The following is a 19,181-nucleotide window of genomic DNA, read 5'->3' as shown; positions in this document are numbered from 1 at the left end:
AGGCATACTTACAGGAGCCAAAGATGCGTCGTGAAGGGCTGGAAGGAGGTGTGAATTGGAGAAGTCTGGGGTCAAAAAATGAGGTGAATGATGAGGTGGAGGAGGAGATGCTTTTGGATGACTTGTTTTTAGCACTCGCAATCTAGGATTCAAAGCAAGACCCATTTTGATTAGGAGGTGATAGTGAGAAGGAGGCAGTCCTCCCAGTTTGGGATGCATACGGCTAGAGGAATATAAGCTTTCAGCATCTGTAGTTTGCCCTATTCTGGGAACCTGGAGCTGCATGCAGTGAGAGACTCTCTAATCCCCTGGCTGGGGAGCACCGAATCCTTAGAGCATGCATTTGCATCTAGCAGAGCTAATAGTGGGGGAAAGGCCTGAACATGCAGCCCTGACATTGATTTATAGAAAAAGAAGTCTTGGGGGAGCAGGGTGGGGAAGGAGGAGGAAGAATCCAGGAGAGAGATGACAGAGATGTTGGACAAGATTTTGTACTTGGCACCAACTCTCAGTGGGGGACGCAGTGTTCGGTTGTCCTAAGGTTGTTTGGTTTCGTGATGGCTACTTTTGAAAAGTGAAAGAAAACCAAAGAAAACTAAAATCAGCAATGGATGCCTTTAGGAATTTCACAATGTACCTGGAGATAAATGGAGCCATGGGAGGCAGTGTGGTATAGTGGAAAGAGCAACGATAATTTGGAGTCAGTGGGTCCAAATCCCAGCTTTGCCACTGACTATGTGTGTGACCTCAAACAAGTCACTTAACTTCTCTGGGTATCAATTTTCTACGTGTAGAATGAGTTGGTTGGCCTAGCTGGCCTCTAACGGTCCCTTCTAGTTATAGCCCTATGTGTGATCCTAGACAAGTCCCTTCCCCTTCCTGGGCCTCAGTTTCTTTCTCTGTAAAATGAGGGGTTGACCTAGATGGCCTCTCAGGTCTCTGCTAGCTCTAAATCTAGAATCCCTTGTGTCACCTTGGACAAGTCCCTTCCCCTCCCTGGGCCTCAGTGGACAGCGAGGGGGTTGGGCTAGGTGGCCTCTGAGGTTCCTCCCAGCTCTAGTTCTATGATTCCATGACTCTGAGACGTTGCAAAGCCAGCATTGTGATTCCCTGTTTTAAAAACACATATCCTTACTCATTCTGCTCTGCCACGGATAAATGTTCTCTGGAGTGGTCACTGTAGAAAGGGATTGATTGGTTAGGCAATAGTGACTTAGGGACTGGTGATTTCTTTGCTTATAAGGAGCTCTCTCGTTAGGAAACTCCCTCTACCAATGCAGGTTGGGACATTCACTGCAATTTTTGGTCTTGGAGAGTTGCCTAGCATCCTGAGAAGTTAAGTGACTTGTTCAGGGTCCTTCAGCCAGTACATGTCAGAGGTGTCACTTGAGAAAATAATAATGACCTTCATGTGGACAACACTACAAGGCCACTGAGCGCGTGCTGTGACAAACCCATTGTCTGATTTGCTTCTCATCCCAGTAGCTCCTACCTCACGGGGTTGCTGTGCAGTTCAACTGAGTTAATGTATATAAAGCACTCTCCAAGCTTTAAACCCCAGACAAGTTCCAGTTATGATAATATTAACATAATGTTAATCATCGGCAAAAGGGAATTGAGCATGCTCGGGGGGGCATGAATTCAGCGGCTCATGTACCCCTCCCACAGATTCCTTGAACCCTCTGTAATTTTGTGAACTCAGCATGGTGAGCTGCTCTGTCAACCATGCCCACATGTGAAACCTTTCCAGAGCCTTTGAGGAGCAGTCACTTCCACATCATAATGAAGCATTAGAAGACGAAGACTTGAGGAGATACTAAAAACACTGTGGCCCCTTTTGAAAACTGATTCTAGGTGGGCTGGCATCGCAGACAATTTGTAAGGTTCAAATATATACCTGATGGGAGGGGCCAGGAATGCACTCTATGAAAATGGACAGAAAATAATAGGACCAATCACGAAGGGGCTTTCAAGTCGAAACAGAGAGACATCCTATGTACCCTACATAGTCCAAGGATGCAGCAGTGTCAGAGGAAACATGACACAGGCCTTGTAAATGATACACAATGCTAGAAAGGTAAACTAAGGCATTTCCTTAAGTCTAAGCAGGGTAAACAGACCACCTGTGACTGTCGTGGAATGACATCATTGGCAAACTAAGGAAAGGTGCCCAGGGGAGCTTTTGAGGCCAAACTAGCTTGAAGTCTTGGACAATACTATCATCCCCGGAAGGGGATTTAGTTCCAAGACAGGATTCAGAGTAAGTTAAATTGGCCAAGTCTAATAAAAGTCTGGTAAGAAGAGATTAGATTAAGCTATGATTGCTGAGAGCTGAAGACCATCAAAAGAGTACAAAATCATACTTGAGCATTTTTTTAAAGTTTCCTCTTAAAAAAGTTTCCTCTATAAAATTCTCTACTATGTTATCTAATATTTGATGCTTTGGGCTTTTAAAATAGTTTTATCTGGGGGGAGAGGAGCCAAAAAGTATGCTGATATCCCTTTAGTTGAGTGTATCTATCCTTTGGTTCTGTGAAGGCTCAATTCAAGTGCTACCTCTTACAGGAGACTTTTCCTGCACGACGACCCCAATGGTTACTCCCCTCTGCCCAACCTACTATGGTTGTAGTTTGTCTCTTCTTATAAGCTTATGTGGTGTTTGTTCCAAGCGGATTGAAAGCTCCTCAGGGGGCTGGAAGGGTTTCATTCTTGGACTTGCATCCCCAGCACCTGGTACACAGTTGGTGCTTAATAAATGCTTGTCAATTTGAATTGACTATCTCTGGTTGAAGAGGCAGCATGGCATCATGGATGGAGGACTGGCCTTGGAGTCAGGAGAGACCTGGGTTCATGTCCCCACTCTGACACATACTGGTCATATGACCCTCCAGGCAACTCCCAAGATTCTAAGTGGCAGTGCAGGTGCCCACCTGCACTGGGACAGGGGATTCCTCACCTGGAGCACCCCATGGTGATGAAATCACAGTGCATAATCTCGAGCTTAAGCCTTTGAGTTAGGACAATGCAAAAAAGGCGCCTGGTGCCATCAGGTGAGAGGAAACCTAGTTGTAGATTCAGTTCTGTTTTCAAGAATGTATTTCTTGAAAGTTGAATCTGCAAACCTTACCATACGTGAGGATGACAGTAATGTCACGTTTGACCAAACGCTTCTTTTTGATTGAGCATCTTCATAACAGCAACAAAAAACCTAAAGAGCAAAACCACATTTTTGTGGAGGGGGAATTCATCTAGGCCATAAAATATTTTATCTGGGAATGTTGATCAGATGTCTTTGGGGAGAAGTACAGGTTTTGACCTTAAGTAAAAAGAAAACTGGAACTGCCCAGGGAGATGACTGGGTCCCAGTGGGAAAGAGTGACACAGACCTGGCCCATGTTGCTACCTTTCTCTGCCCTTCCCTTTTCCCTGTCCTTGGCTCCCCTCAGTTTATGGAACTACTCTTCCATCTATCCCACAGTAGTTGTCTTTTTTGAATGTTTTTCTCATACTTCTTTTGCCAGAAGACATTTTCCACCTGTGAGTTGGGATCCTTATGGTTATTTGCAGCCTTTTGGTAGAGGCCTTGAGCCACTGCTAATGCCCATAAGCCTAGCTTTCAGTGGAGCATATGGGCCTGGGAGAATATGGTTCAGTTCGTTTGGGGTCACTGAGCATTTCCATGTTAATTGCAGATATTACCAATTTTATGAGATGACTGATTTGTATGTAGAAGGAACACTGGGCTGGGAGCTAGAAGACAGGTTCACATACCACCTGTGTTACCTACAAGCCCCTATGGCCATGGGCAAGTTTTTCAGATGATAAGGCCTGGGCCCAGGAGTTGTGATGATGAGCAAATGAGAAATTGGTAGGAAAGTGCTCAAGGAACTGAAAAGGCTGTGTGAAGTTCAGGCGGTAGATCACCACTCTTTTCTCCTGTCTCTCAGTATTGGGGAAATCTCCAGTGCTTTTGGAGCAATTCTTTCGATTGACCTGTTGGTCAATGAAAGGCAGTTCAATTGACTGTTTGGCCCTGGCTGAAGACACTTTACCACTTCTCACCTGGTGGTGTGGCATATGATCCTTTAGAATTTCCTTTCTCAGTTCCTCATTACAGCATCATATACCACACCACCAGATAAGAAGTGAAAAATTTGAGATGGTTGAACGAGATGGCCTCATTATAGAGAGAAGGAAACCAAAGTCCTGGAAGATGGAAGAGGAAGTGATTTGCTCAAGGTAACTGGCTTATTATAGCTGGAGGTGATGTTGCTTAATGAAAAGAGTGCTGAGTTTGGGGGTCACTGGACCTGAGTTTGAATCCCAGCTCTGCTATTTATTAACTTGTGACCTTGGGCAAGTCATTTAACCTCGTTGGGCCTCAGTTTCCCCATCAGTAAAATGAGGGGTTGGATGAGATTATCTCTAAGGTCTCTTGTTGCTTGAGATCTATGATTGTGTGAACTAAAGGAGAAGGATATCTGTGCCCTTGCCAGCATGAGCCAATTGCCACTAGGTACAAGTGACAAGGCCCAGTCACAGACTCTTTCAGGGAAAAGAAAACAAGAGACAGACAGGTCTTAGTATCCCCTTCATCTAGGAAAAGGCCTCTTACCACAATCAGGAAGGCCGCAGCTGTCACCACATATCCTGAGAGAGGGTCCCAACCTCTCTCTTCCTTGGAGGCTGCCTGTAGCAAGCTTATAAAAGCAGAACTAGCTCAGGCTACTTGGCTGGTACTGCAGAGTTGATTGACTTATTGGAAGGAAGAACAGGGGAGTAAGGTGAACTGACTGTGTGGCACTGTGTGTAGCTGTCTGTGTGAAGCTCCGTAGTCTGCTTACCTCTGCCATTTTTCCTATGGGCTCCTCACTTTCCCAGAAAAACTCCTTGTAAAAGCTGTCTACACTCACTTCCTCTCCTCTCACTCTCCTCTAAACCTTCCAAAGTCTGACTTCTGGCCTCCATCATTCAACTGAAACTGCTCTCTCCGAAGTCACCAATGATTTCTCAGTTGCAAAATCTAATGGCGTGTGTTTGATTCTTGTCCTTGACCCCTCTATAGCATCTGAAACTGTTAGCCACCTTTTCCTCCTGGATTCTGTCTTCTCTAGGTTTTCATGACACTGTTCTGTCCTGGTTCTCCTCCTACCTGACTGTTCCTTCTCAATCCCCTTTGCTGATTCTCCAATCATATTGTACCCCTTCACTGTGGGTATTCCCCCAGGCTTTATCTACCTCTCTTATCTCTCTACTCTCATTTGGTAACCTCATCAGTTCTGAACTGGATTTCCAACAGGTAGCTCAAACTCAACATCTCCCAAACCAAAACTCATTACCTTTCCTCTCAAACCTTTCCTTTTTCCAAACTTTTCTGTCAAGGGTGCCATTGGAACAAGACTTCTGTGTTCTCCTTGACTCCCTATTCTCACTCATGATCCATATCCAATCAGCTGCCAAATCTTGTCATTTCTACCTCTCCAATATGTCCCCTAATCGCCAATCACATAATCACCACCTTAATTTAGGCCCTTGTCACCTTTTACCTAGACTATTGGAATAGCCTCCTATTTGGTCTCCCAACTTGAGGTCTCCCCTCCTCCAATCTGTCTTCATACAGCTGCCAAAGTGATATTCCTAAAGCACAGATCTGACCCTGTCCCACACCTACTCCTACTCAATAAATTCCTATGGCTTCCTATTACCTCTAGGATCAACTATAATCCACTCTGACCTTTAAATTTCTTTACAATCGGACCCATTCCTACTTTTCCGGTATTCGTACTTATTATTCCCCTCCTTATGCTCTTTGATTCAATCATGCTGGCCTATTTGCTGTTGTACACACAATCTGTACCTGTGCAGTGGCCCCCATGACTGGAATGTACCTCCTCCTCCCATCCACCTCTTAGAAGATCTGGCTTCCTTCAAGGCTTAGCTCACGCTTTATTAACTACTGGAAGCCTTTCCTGTTGCCTCCAGTTACTAATGCTTCCCCCCCAAAACTTGCTTGTATATATTATGTATCCACTTGTCACACCATTAGACTGTAACCTACTTGAGAGAAGAGATACTCACTTTTGTCTTTGTATTCCCAGTATTTAGCACAGTACCTAGCCCAGGGTAAGCACTTCATAAATGTTTACTGATTGACTCATTTCCCTATTTTGTGTATATCCTTGGGGAGAATCTGTGCAGTGCGGTTTGTACTACAAAGTGTAGGAGGACGTAGCCACAGCATGCACGAGAAGGCTGAGGCAGCAATGACCCTTTGTCATCAATGGCTGTTTCCTTGAAAGCCTTTGAACTCCTTATTCTCTAGCGTGTGACTATGCCAGAACTTGTAGGATCTTGAAAGATGCTATTGACACATATGCATTTGGATTAAGATCCTTCTCCCCCTTCCCCCCCCAAAAAAAACAAACAAAAAAGTAGTTTTTAGGATATCACAAATGCTACACTGAATTGGGTTGCTGATCAGTCTGCCTAGGATTTGTCTCTGATACTGACACAGAGAAACATCAACCTCAAAAAAGTTGGGAAATGTTTAGGGAGTGCTCCTCTCTGCCCTATAATAACTTACTGTGGATCGATGGAGTCATGTAAACCCTCCTTGACCCCATTTATTTTCAGCAAACAGTTTTTCAACTGTAAAAGCATCTTTTCAAATGTGTTTTAATTAAAACCGAATGTATCTGTAGACATAGCCTCAAACATGTGATTCAGTAAGGAAGAAAAGCAAGCCAAGAGATGGGGTTTTGTCCCTGAAAGCATGGAGGAGCCAAGGGAATTGCAACAGGGAAGGTATAATTTCTCCAGCTAATATTAAAAGTGTTCACGGCATTCAGGGAAACTGCTGTCCTCCTGTTAGGAAGGGCTGTTGATCACATACAAATGGAAATTTACAATGACTGAGAACTCATTTTCACCCCTTCTCAAACAGTTAGTTTTACCTTCGATTCAACTCCTCTGCTTTTGGCTTTCCGCTCTGGTCCCTTTGGGGCCCTTGTCCTTGGGAAATCCAATCCTCCATTGCTTAAGTGGTGCCTGGTAACAAACTCCAATTAATGAAAAGAAGAAACCCAGCAACAAACACATCTGGAAAGAAGCTCACTAAATAGTATTGGGGTGTGACTTAACAAGGCCCAGCCATGCTGCTTCAATGTGCACACTTTGATATTAGCCTAGGGGGAGACCAGAGACAAGACGAATTTCTTAGAACTCACAACACCCACGATTTTGAATGCTTAGACATTTGTGTTCCCAGCAGCTGCTTAAAAAAATTCCCAATTAAATGAAGGACATCCCTGTCAATGTTGGGCCAGAATCAGCCCATAGTCATCCAATGCCTTATGGAGGTGGAACCACTATTCCCTTTTGGGATTGGAATGTGTTTGCTCTGTAGCATCATTTCCCATAAATGAGAGACCCCTTCATGTATTGTCCATTTTGCATAAGAGATCCAGTTCATATTTTTGGCCTTCTTTCTTCAGACTTAACTGATAGTATGCTAACCCATTCACTTTTCTTACCTCACAGGATTTAGAGCTGGGAGGGGCCTTAGCAATTTGAGCCTTTTTACCCCCTGATTTGCAATGAGCCTGTTGCTTTAGTATCTATTTCCAAGGTGGTAATAATGAGAATATAAAACTGTGCCATCACACAGAAAAGCTTATTGTGAATGATAAAGTAAATGGGAAATGCTGGTCTAGAATATATGTGCCACAATGTGTATAATACCTCGATTTCTTCTGAGTTTCACATAAATTGTAGCTGGTGATTCTTTTTGTAATGGGATCACAATTGATCTTTTATATGAATTTAGATATATTGGGCTTGCTTAAAGTGAGATGCACATATGGAGAAAATCATGGTGGAGTTTGTCAGTCTATAACAGCCTATACCTTCGAAAATTGATTTCTCATATACCACCCCCCTTCTTTGCTGAAGGAGGGGGTGGGGGGTGAGGGGATGGGTACAGAACATTGCATTATACCATCACACTCTGTCGGTGGCTTGGTTAGTCTGACTGAATTTTTTTGCCCCACCTCTTTAAAAATGCCTGTTTTATATATAAGCCAAGAGTTTTTAACCCTTTTTTGGTGTCCTGGATCGTGTCTGGTGGAATCTATGGATCCTCTTCTCAGAATAAGGTTTTTATATGCAGAAAATAAAACACATAGGATCACAAAGAAAAGAAATCTAGTTTTGAACTTTGTTAAGAAGACTTATTCTAAGAGATTGGGTGCAGAGGAAAGGGAAGGGATATATCAGAAATAATGATGATATAAAAACAAAATACATCAATAAAATTTTTTTAAATAATAAAATCTATTTCTCTCCACGCCTTCCCACCTTTTATAAGTTTTCCTGAGAAATCTCAGAAAAAAAGAGACAAACTGCAAAAGGAGACCTGAGTCCAAATCCCACCCGTGTCACTTACTAGCTACATGACCATGAGAAATTTTCTGGGGATGACAATCCCTGTCCTACTAGACTCTTCGGGGTTGTGAGGAGGAATAAATAAGAACATTTCTTAGAAAGTGTTTGAGACCTAAAAAGGCCTTTGTAAATTTCAGGTGAATCAGAATGAATTAGTAGAGGATTTCTTCATAAATATGTGAGTGTGTGTGTGTGTGTGTGTGTGTATGAACAAATCTACTGCTAACGATTTTCTAAAAAGGGAGAGACTTTCAATCGTTTCTAATATTCTTTTAAAATATTTTAAACAAATCTACTGCTAACGATTTTCTAAAAAGGGAGAGACTTTCAATGGTTTCTAATATTCTTTTAAAATATTTTAAATATCAATGGCCATAAACTGGGTGTTTACAGTAAAAGAAGAAGGCCTGTATATGCTACAGAGAGCTGGTGATGTGCCCAGAGCACTAAGTTGACAAATGTTCAAAGCAGGGCAGACAAACAGGGGGAGCAGGGCAGGCCCAGCACTATGTGAAACCCCAAGAGGGGCCCTGTGGGCATATCCCCAGCTCTGGAAATATCTAGTGGTGACAGTAAATTTTGCAATTAACTTGTCTGTAGCAAAATGAGAACTTCTGTTCATGAATATGGGGAATTTGTTTTTCAAACTGAAAATAGCACCTCTTTCTTGCTGCAGTATTCATTTCAGAGAACCGCAGTCTACAGGTCATGAGCTTCCACATCTTCTCCATCCCCAAGTCTTCTAAGACTTCAGAGTATAACATAGCAGGTAAAAGTGGCTCTTATCCAAACATCAGGATAGGGAGGATGTGGAATAAAGTTGGTAGGGCCAATCTTGCTAGTACTCATGCACTAAAAATGCCCTATTTTTGCTCTACTGTGCCTTCTGCTCAGACCTCAGGGACTCATTTCATCATGTTTGGTAGTGATGACCACACTCGGGGTGTGGGTTTTTATTAAGGATGGTAGGTAAGGTGCAATTTTAGACTTAATGATTCCTGCCCAAGCGAATACTGCCTTGAGTAGCTTGCTCTCCAAGTCTCAACCTTGGTCAAAATGGTTTCTGGCAAGGAAGCCATAACTGGAGAAATACTTGTTCCACAATCCTATGGCAAGTGTAGAAGTTAAAGTTCCTGGCTCGCTGTGCTTGTGCAAGAAAAGGTACTCCATATCAAGTAGTTGAAAGATTGGGCAATCTGCCAGTCGAGAAAAACGGCCCCCCCCCCAAAGTGGTCAGGGCCCTGCAATGATAATACATTGCAATTACCTATTGCTCATTGGGAACTGGTTGGATTTTGTGGTAGCTAGGGGGAAAACAGATCATCCATCATTTAGAGATGAATTAGGAGAGCTGGATGACAGCTCTTGTAGAGAGGGTTCAGCCAGTGACTCATGTGCTGTCATGTCTTGGGCTGGAAAGCCTGCTTTCAGATCTCTGGCCTCTGGTTTGTGTTCAGAATAGCAAACAGAAGCCAGAGGGCAGCCGGGAACTCTCCTCTCAAGTCACCTGAGCAAATGCAGGTAGTGTGCCATGTGCTTCTGCTGCAAGTGACCATTAACTAGTGTTTGTGGGGGTGGGGAGATGAGTGGAAGGGAAAAACCCACACCATATTATACTCTGCTGGACCCCTTGCTACACTCTGGAGGCAAGTACAAGGGAAAAAGCAAAGAGGGAATCTTGAAGAGAACTCAAGACAGAGAGAGTGAGCTCATTTGTCAGCTTGCCATGAAGGAGTATGACTCCTCTAACAAGAGTTCATCATTTTGAGACTCCATCAATTGACCATCTCGTGTCCCCTGTGTAAGATGCCAGTTGGCATGCCTAACTTTAGGGGAAGGTGTCCCTCAGATGCCTCTGAACAAAAACTAATGCCCTGTAATCTCATCAAGCTGAACTGGGGAACTCATCACATTGTTAAGAGACTGTCAAGAGTAAAAATCAACAACACCCCCTACATTATCTTAATTAAATTGTTCTTTTTTTAATTGTTGTTCAGTCATTCAGTTGTGTCTGACTCTTTGTGACCCATGGACCATAGCACACCAATGCTGTCCATGTGGTTTTCTTGACAAAGACACTGGAGTGGTTTGTCATTTCCTTTTCCAGTGGATTAAGGCAACAGGGTTAAGTGACTTGCCCAGAGTCATACAACTAGTAAGTATCTGAGGCTGGATTTGAACTGAGCTCTTCTTGACTCCAGGGATGGACCTCTATCCACTGAGCCACCTACTTGTCTCTTTTTTAATACTATAATGTATAAATATTGGTTGCTTATGGGAATAGATTCTCATATGGGAAAAATGGGCCATGAGCATTAATTTGAGCAAATACAAACCCAATGTAAGGGAAGTATTTAGGATAGTATGACTACAGAAGAAAGTGTAGAGTTGAGGTAACCCAACCACCTGTCTGATGTAGAAATGGGAATGTATAGGCACTATTTGAATACCTCAAATGACAGGAAACTTACTAACTACTAAAACAACATATGCCTATTTAGGCAATTCTGATTGCTAGGAATCTGGTTTTTATATTGAGCTGAAACCTGATCTCCTGTCATTTTCACTCCTGGCTCCTGGTTCAGTCCTCTTGTGAAAATCGGAATGTCTTATTCATTTTCACATTACAGTCCTTCAAATATTTGAGGACAGTTGTGGGCAATGGTGGTATGAAAAGAGCACTGAATGTTGAGTCAGAAAATCTGGATTCCAGTTTCAGCTCTGTGACTTGCTGGCAGCATCTAACCTTGGACAAATTATATCACCTTTGGGTGAATTCTTCTTAGAGAATCTCTAACGTATATCCCAGCTCTAAATCCTTACATTTGTCTCTCCTACCTCTTCTTTCTTCAGGATAAACAGTTCCAATTCCATCAAAATAATCTGTTTTTTGATCCCCTCCCTATGCTGGTTGCCCTCTTGCAGTTTAATTTCCCAGAATGCCTCATAAAATGTGGCCCTTAAAAGTATTCATAATGACTTTACTGAGCAAAGCAGTTCAGAGCTATTTGTAATGGAACTATTCTGACTGAGGATATCCTAGGACATCCTGAATACATGCATTCATGCGGGCCAATGCCGACTGTCAGGCGAGAGAGAAGAGGCACATATCTGAAATCTAGAGTCAAAGTGCAAACATACACGAATCAAATATAATAAGCTGAGCTCATAGCTTCTGTTAGCGCATCACTGGCCAGTCAGTTAGTCTCTACTTCTGTTTGTCCTCGCCTGTTAGGATGCAGATAATATGGGAAATTAAGAGAACCAACCTTGAGTAACAGTATTCTTCCTCATCACTGGTAATAATCTCGTCACTGGAGGACGAAAATTCAGAGGCTTTTAAGAACAGTCTGATATTATCTCTTCCCCTAAGGAAACCAGGAGTCTGTGGGAACAAGGAGAATCACTGAAGTCGCTCTTTGCTTCAGGAGAGGAAAGATTGTACAGCCTTAAAAAGTCCTTTCAAAATATTTCCCACTCAAATGTAAATTCCACCTCCCTGGACAGAGTCAATATTTGACCGAGGATGAAATACCCAAACATAAACGTTAAGGCAAGTCTACATGGCTCCAAGTGGGGGGAGCCATCATTAATTCAGTCATTTTATGCCTGGTGGCCCTTGCTGGAAAGAAAGACTGTCTGCACAGTCAAGATACACTCCAGGCAGTCAAGCAGATGGGAAGCAATGGGACATAATGGAAGGAGAACTGGGTGGAGGGCAGGATATTAGTCTGAGCTCTGCTGCTGACTCACTAAAATACTTTGGCCCAGTCCCTTCCCCTCCTGGGCCTCAGTTTCCTCCATGTAAAATGAGAGGGCTGGACCAAATGGCCTCTGAGGTCCCTTCCAGCTCTAGAGCTAGGATCCAATAGGTGACCATGAGCAAGTCTCTTCCCCACCCCAGGCCTCAGTTTTCCCTTCTGTGAAATGAAAGGATCCAATAGGAGACCTTGAGCAAGTCCCTCCCCCTCCCTGGGCTTCAGTTCCCTCCTCTGTAAAAAAAAGAAGTCAGACTAGATGGTGTCTGAGGTCCCTTCCAGCTCTAGAGCTCAGATCCACTGTGTGAACTTGGGCCAATCATTTAACCTCTTGGGGCTTCATTGGACAAATGGCCTCTGAGATCCCACCAAACTCCGGACCTAGAGTCCTATGATCAGATGACTTTTAACTTTCCTTCAAGCTCTAGATCTAAGGTGCCTTCCAACTGGTCTTTCTCACTGAAATGAATTATAGTGATTTGTCTGGACTGACACAGCTAACTAGGTACTTTGGGCCAGGCCTTATACGTAGCCCCATTTGACTTTCTGTTTGGCTCCCAGACAAAGTGAAGTCAAAGCCTTCATCTGAGGTCCAGGAATGGCTCCCTCTCTTAGAGATTTCCCCTCTCTAGTTTTGCCACATTGCAGGTTACATCCAGTGACATGAAGGGGGATCCTGAATATGTCAAAAAAAAAGTTCTCCCGAAAAATTCCCTTTAGGTTGAAAAATAAATATATGCCCCACTGCACTTTCTGGGCTCAGGAGAGGTCATTGCAAAAACAAACCAAAAATAATAGGGTGTCACAACTCTCCAAAGATCGGGTAACCTTGGATTTATAGAAGTAAAGGTCCCTTTAATGGTTTATAAGTATCTAGCTTCTTCTACTCTAGTCTTTGAGGTTAACCTAGGAAGTATCTGAGGGTTGGCTTCTAATAACAGAGTGATCCATCTTTACCCACAAAGATTTTCTATTGAACAGAAGAACATGGAAAGCAAAACAAAACGAAGGGCTGAGACAAAATCATCTTTAAGGTTTCTTCTGGCTCTAACCTTGGATGGGCTTATGAAGTCTTTTTTTCCATTTCAGTTTTAATTGTAAATCTTTCATCTCCCAGGGTAATCTAGCAATAAGTAATCTTTCTTAAAGAATTTATGCTCCTTGGATAAACAAGGTTCTTTCATTGCTGCCAGTTGTCGAGGAGGTGGCCATATGGTACAGTGGAGAGGGAAAGTCTTTGCTCTGCTCCTTAGCAGCTGTCTGTTCTCAGAGAAGCCACAATCTCTCTGGGCCTCATTTTCCTCTTCTGAAAAAAAGTGAAGTTAATACCTTTTTCATAGGCTTGTGATGGGGAAGGGGGATTCAATTTATATTTCTTCATTACATTTAATCTGGTGTCTGGCATGCAGTAGAGATTAATAAATGCTGGGGATCGATTGATTGGTTGGTTGGCCCCAGAGGGCACTACTAGGAGAAAAGGGGGGAAGAGTGAGAGAAATAGACTACGGCTCAATGAAAGGAAGAACTTTCTAACCATTTGAGCTGTCCAAAAGTGGGCTGTGTTGGGATCTGGTGAGCTAGCTCTGCACTGCTAGAAGTTTTCAAGTGAAGGCTGGATAACCACTTCTTGGGATTCTGCAGAGGGGATTCCTGTTTAGGTGGCTGTGGCTGTCCCTTTCAACTCTGAGGTTTCAGTGATTCACAGGATCATAGAATTTTGAGTAGGAAAAGAGCATTTGGTCCACCTTGATCACTTTACAGATGAGGAAACCGAGGTCCAGAGAGAAGGATTCGGACAAAGTCATACAGCTAGCAAACAAGAATATCAGGATTCAAATCCTGACTTTGTATCTTTCTCTGATGCCATGCTGCCTCCCTTGCTGTGCGGTTTCCCAGAGGATCATAAATCTAGATCTGGAAGGGATCTTAGATGCCATCAAGTCCACCCGTCTCACTTAATGGAGGCCCAGGGAGGTTAAGTGAACTGCTCAGGGTTGTATAAGCAGTGTCATAATGTAAGGTTTGTACTTACCTCACAGGATCAAATAACCACACAACTCAAGCTGGAGGGGACCTTAGATACTTATTAGACAGAGGAGGAAACTGGGGCATACAACAAGAAGTGAGGTGACTGGTCCAAGGTTACGCAGGTGACTTTGGATTTTCAAAGGTCATGTCAGTGGAGTGCTTTCCCTCTAGCAGGCTGGAAAGTACAGGCCTGGAGATGGTCTATGTCTCTTCCAGGCACCTAAGAGTGCTCATCACCAGACTAGCTACAGAGCAATGCACCTTTTTAGCCATGGCCACTTGTGACATCCGTTTCCTAAATTAAGTGGGGGGGGGCTACAATCTGGGCTGGTAGATGGCATAAAGAGGACGATGAAATAAAAAACCATGGAAGAAATGAATTAACCACAATGATAACAACAACGAGTACAAATCAATCAAGAAGCACAGGAAAAGAAAACTTACTATGATTTGGACTGGTGGAGGGCCACTTTCACCATTTTTGTACAGTGGTTCCAGGGCCCTGGTCAGGGGAAGTTCAGGCCTGGAAGATCCTGTGGAATGCCCCAAATAGAATTAGTTGACAATGCTGATACCAGTTTCCTTTGCTACCCATTCAATATCCCCAAAGCATCCCTATAGGACAAGAGTGTTCCTTTGATTCCCTCTGAAAATCACTCCAGACACATCACCAGGCTAAGTTCTCAGGGGCTGGAAGTAGCAGTAAACTCCTCTGCAATAACTACTTCCTGCTTCCTGAGAAGGCAACTGTGAGGGTAACTGTGAGAAGGTAACTGAGAAGACCACTGAGCAGGAAGACAGAGAGGGAGCCAATAAAGCAATGGCTTCCAACTTTTGCTTCTCCCCCTCCCAAGAAATCCCAAGCACCTGACAGAACCCAGAAATAGTTGCTGCTAAGTGAGTAAGAAGAAAGACCTAATCTAGGATGATTGGATGCCCTATTTTGGCTGGGACAATTCCAATTTTAGACAGCCTGTATCTGGTTTCCTGATGCACAGACAATTGAATGCTTAACTGTGATTTTATGAACTACCATGATAAAAGATAAGTTTGTACTCAGGGCCACTTGCCGAGGTGTCCAGTCCTTTGTCGTATAGCAGAGATTTGGCTCTGGGAAAGTGGCTTTCTAGCCTAACAGGGCATCAGGTTGCTACGCAGCAGGGAAATGGAGGTTTGGAGATCACATGCGGCTGAGGGGGCCTCCTGGGTTTGGGTTTCCTGGTGCTGCAGGTCTCCCTCTCACCATTATTCACTATACCCCAGAGAAGGAAGGCTTAGTAGGATTGGGGCAAGGAGCAAATTTCTTGCATGTTCCCTCCCCAATCTGATCTGCCTCAGGTCAAGCCCGCACTGGTGAAAAGAACTATAAAATGGGAAAGAAAAAAAAGTGAATCACTATGCAGGTGATTAGCTGTACTGGAGACAGGACAATTTATGCAAAATAGGACCTCACTTGATGCTAGAGGCTAAGACCTAAAAAATACTTAGGAAAGGCACATTTTGGAAAATGAATCATCTTACCATCGTCTTACATTCTGCTTTTATAATTGTTTTAAGTTAATTTCTGATCCTTCCTCAAAGCACAGGGGCTTCTAAAATTTCTAAGGCACTTTCTGTCCCCTGTGAAATTGTTAATAACAATAATAATGATGATAACAACAGCCAGCATTTATTTAGAACTTTAAGGTTTGCAAAGTGTTTTATGTGTTAACTCAGCTGATGGAACAAGTAGGTCCTATTATTATCCCTACTTTAGAGATGAAGGAACTGAGGCAAACAGAGGTTAAGTGACATGCCCAAGGTCACACAGCTAGTAAGTGTCTGAAGTTGAATATGAACTCGGTTTCCTGACTTCAGGGCAGCTAGGTGGCACTGCAGTGGATAAAGTACAGGGCGTGGAGTCAGGGAGACTCATCTTTCTGAGTTCAAATCTAGCCTCAGACACTTACTAGCTGTGTGACACTGGGCAAGTCATTTAACTCTGTTGGCCTCAGTTTCCTCCTCTGCAAAATGAGCTGGAGAAGGAAAATGGCAAACCACTCTAGTAACTCTGCCAAAAACAAAACAAAGCAAGAAAACTCAAATGGGGTCATGAAGAATCAGACATGTTTGAAATGACAGAACAACTTCCTGACTCCCCTGTGCCACCTAGCTGCCTTAGAATGAGCTGCTAAGAACCCTCCCCACTTCTTTGCACACCCCACCTCCTTTAATGCATGGAGAACTAGCAATTAAAAAGAACCAGGGGGGAGTTTTTTTTCAGATGATCTTTTTTTTCTTATAATCTTGAATCTATGATAGGAATTTCTGCTTTGGAAGTTAGGATTTTCTTGCTCTAGTTTTTTTTTTTCGTAAAGTGGGGCCCACCTGTTGTTAAACCCTCAATGAGAATGAGTTTTAAAGTCTGTTGAGAGCCTTGTCTCTCCTCTTGTACTTGGAAAAGAGGTCAAGCAGAGGCCAGGGTAGTCCCCTGGTGCATTTGGATTTTGAAAATAAATAGCACGCCCCTTTTGTTGTTTTGCAGCCTTAGAATAGAGTGCTTGGAAATCTGTGGCCAGATGCCCACTTTGCTGCCCCAAGGTGCAGGTGGTTTGCAGAGGGGTCAGTTTCCAACAAATCCATCCCCTCCTCAGTTGGGTAGTTTGAGGCTCCTGGCTTGCTTGCTGCCCCTTTGTCCTCTGCTGGGAACAGCTCATTTTCCCCCAAGTCCCTTGGTGTGGCCTCGGCCCAAGGAGGAGGTTTGGGTTAGTGCCTGAGGTTGGAAGGCAAATTTGTAGCAAGTTTCTCTGATTTCCTGCACGAGGAAGCATGCAGTCCCAGGGGAAGCTCCTGGTCTATGAAGCCCACAGAATGCAGGAGAGAGGCAAGGAATTATCCAGTCTGTCCACACCCACAGACACACAGCCAGCAGCTAATATGGTATTTTCCTTTGCATCCTTCCCTCTCCTCCACCCCCAGCCCAGTTTTTCCTCTGCACTTTCCTACCACCTTTGGGCACTGGGGGAAAGCACAGAGGTAGAATTGAGTTATACCCAGTATTTACTCTAGAAGCAGTTGCCTATGGTCATTCGAACTCGCTGTTAGAAAGGGCCTCCCAGCTGTGCTGGAAAAAGGAGGAAAGGAAGGCGATCCAAGATGTGGAATGTGTGTGTGTGTGTGTGTGTGTGTGTGTGTGTGTGTGTGTGTGTGTGTGTGTGTGTGTATGTATGTATGTGGCGGGAGGTTGCACTTCCAGTATGACCTTGACCTTGGGTGGTAGGGGTTACTCATTTGGGTTTTGACTCCAGAAACAAAACCAATACCCTGAAAGAGTGACCAGATTCCCTAATAGTGATTACATGTCTAGAAAATAAAAACTAAACTTCAGCGGGACAGGTATTTGCACTTATTTGCTGGGTGGAAGGACAAAGACATGCCTGGAAGAAACTAGAGAGAGGTTACTTTCCACTTAGCAGCCTTGGGCATCTTATTTTACAAAACAAATAAGGATCATGGAAAATGGATCACAAAGTTATTGGTCTAGAAAAGGAGTTCTTAACGTGGGGTTCACGAACTTGGTACATAGGCAGGTAGGTAGGTAGCTGTATTTCAATGTAATTGGTTTCCTTTTTAATCTTAATGTAATTTAGTTATTACATTTACAAGCATGATTCTGAGAAGGGACAATTGGCTTCACCAGATGGACTGGCCAAGGCATCCATGAGTCAAAAAGAACTCCTTGCCTAGAAATAGAAGGCACCTCTGAAACCATCTAGCACAACCTCTTCATTTTATGCAAGAGCAAAGTGAGGCCCAGGGAGGGGAAGTGACTTGCCCAGGGTCACATGGGAAGGAAGTAGCAGAAGTGGGGTTTGAACTCAAGGTCTCCTGATATGGTCTTTCTGTTGGATCATACTGTCTTCTTTAGGTTCTGAAAAGTTTTAGCTAAACCAAATATTTCTAAATTTAATTTGATTTTAAATTCAGTAAAGAGATTTGCTATTTAAAGGATTGTTATTGTCTTCAGTGAACCCTTGAAAATTTTATGTATATGTACATATACATAATTTTATGTATATATATATACATACATACATTTTTTTTTGTAATGAGAATCTTTACCCATAAATTTAGGATGTCTAGATCTCAACAATTCTCTTAATAGTTTCTTTTATAATGTTTCCTCTAGTTATAACAGTCTATTATTTGATGTATACTCAGATCATTATTTATCTGTAATTTTGGAAATGTATTTATGCATGTACATGTATGTATATATACATATACATATACATATGCATATGCATACACATACACATACACATACACATACACATACACATATACATATACATATACATACATATGTTTAAGGTAAGGCTTGACTCTTTTTTCCCTATTTTGGAATAATTAAAAAGGCACAAATATATTTGGTACATTGACTTTTGGACTGCATCAGACTCTATCGTCCCCTCAAGTTATCTTTCCATATCTTTCATCCCTTTCATGGCCAACACCTGTGAAACACCCAGAAAATGCTGTCTTGACTCTGCTTTCTCTCATCCCACTCACTTTTCAGCCTCCTGAGATCTGGTTTCTATCCCCACCACTCTGTTGGAATTGTTCTCTCCAAAAGCACTACAAGCTGATCTTTTAACGATAAATCCAATGGCCTTCTCTCAATTCTCATCTTTATCGATTTCTCTGCAATCAGTGTTTGATACTGTTGACCACATCCTCTTTCGGGAAACTCTCTCTTTGGGTTTTTGTGACATTTATCTCTTCTGGTTCTCATACCTTCCTTGGTCACCATCCATATCTCACCTCACTCTGGGTGTACCCCAGGGTTCTGTCCTGGGCCCTCTTCTCTTTGACTTTTATACTCTGTGACATCATCTGCTTCCATGGGTTGAAAATCATTTTTATGCAAATAGCTCCCAGATCTACACACCCAGCCTTCATCTCTCTTCCAAA

At 43.1% G+C, this 19,181-nt stretch overlaps 1 protein-coding gene across 1 annotated transcript in view; it reads right to left on the bottom strand.

The window, feature by feature from the left end:
* The window catches only part of NRK (Nik related kinase), a gene marked incomplete at its 5' end in the record, with an annotated part of 215,747 nt that overhangs the window by 34,331 nt on the left and 162,235 nt on the right, over nt 1-19,181 (bottom strand). The window contains one exon of the mRNA XM_036739833.1: nt 13-65. Within this exon, the coding sequence (XP_036595728.1) occupies nt 13-65 (53 nt within the window). The remainder of the gene's footprint in view (nt 1-12; nt 66-19,181) is intronic.

Source organism: Trichosurus vulpecula, chromosome X (genome assembly GCF_011100635.1).
Source record: "Trichosurus vulpecula isolate mTriVul1 chromosome X, mTriVul1.pri, whole genome shotgun sequence".
Lineage (NCBI taxonomy): Eukaryota > Metazoa > Chordata > Mammalia > Diprotodontia > Phalangeridae > Trichosurus > Trichosurus vulpecula.
The sequence above is the reverse complement of the archived record's forward strand: the minus strand, read 5'-3'. Positions and strand labels throughout refer to the sequence as shown.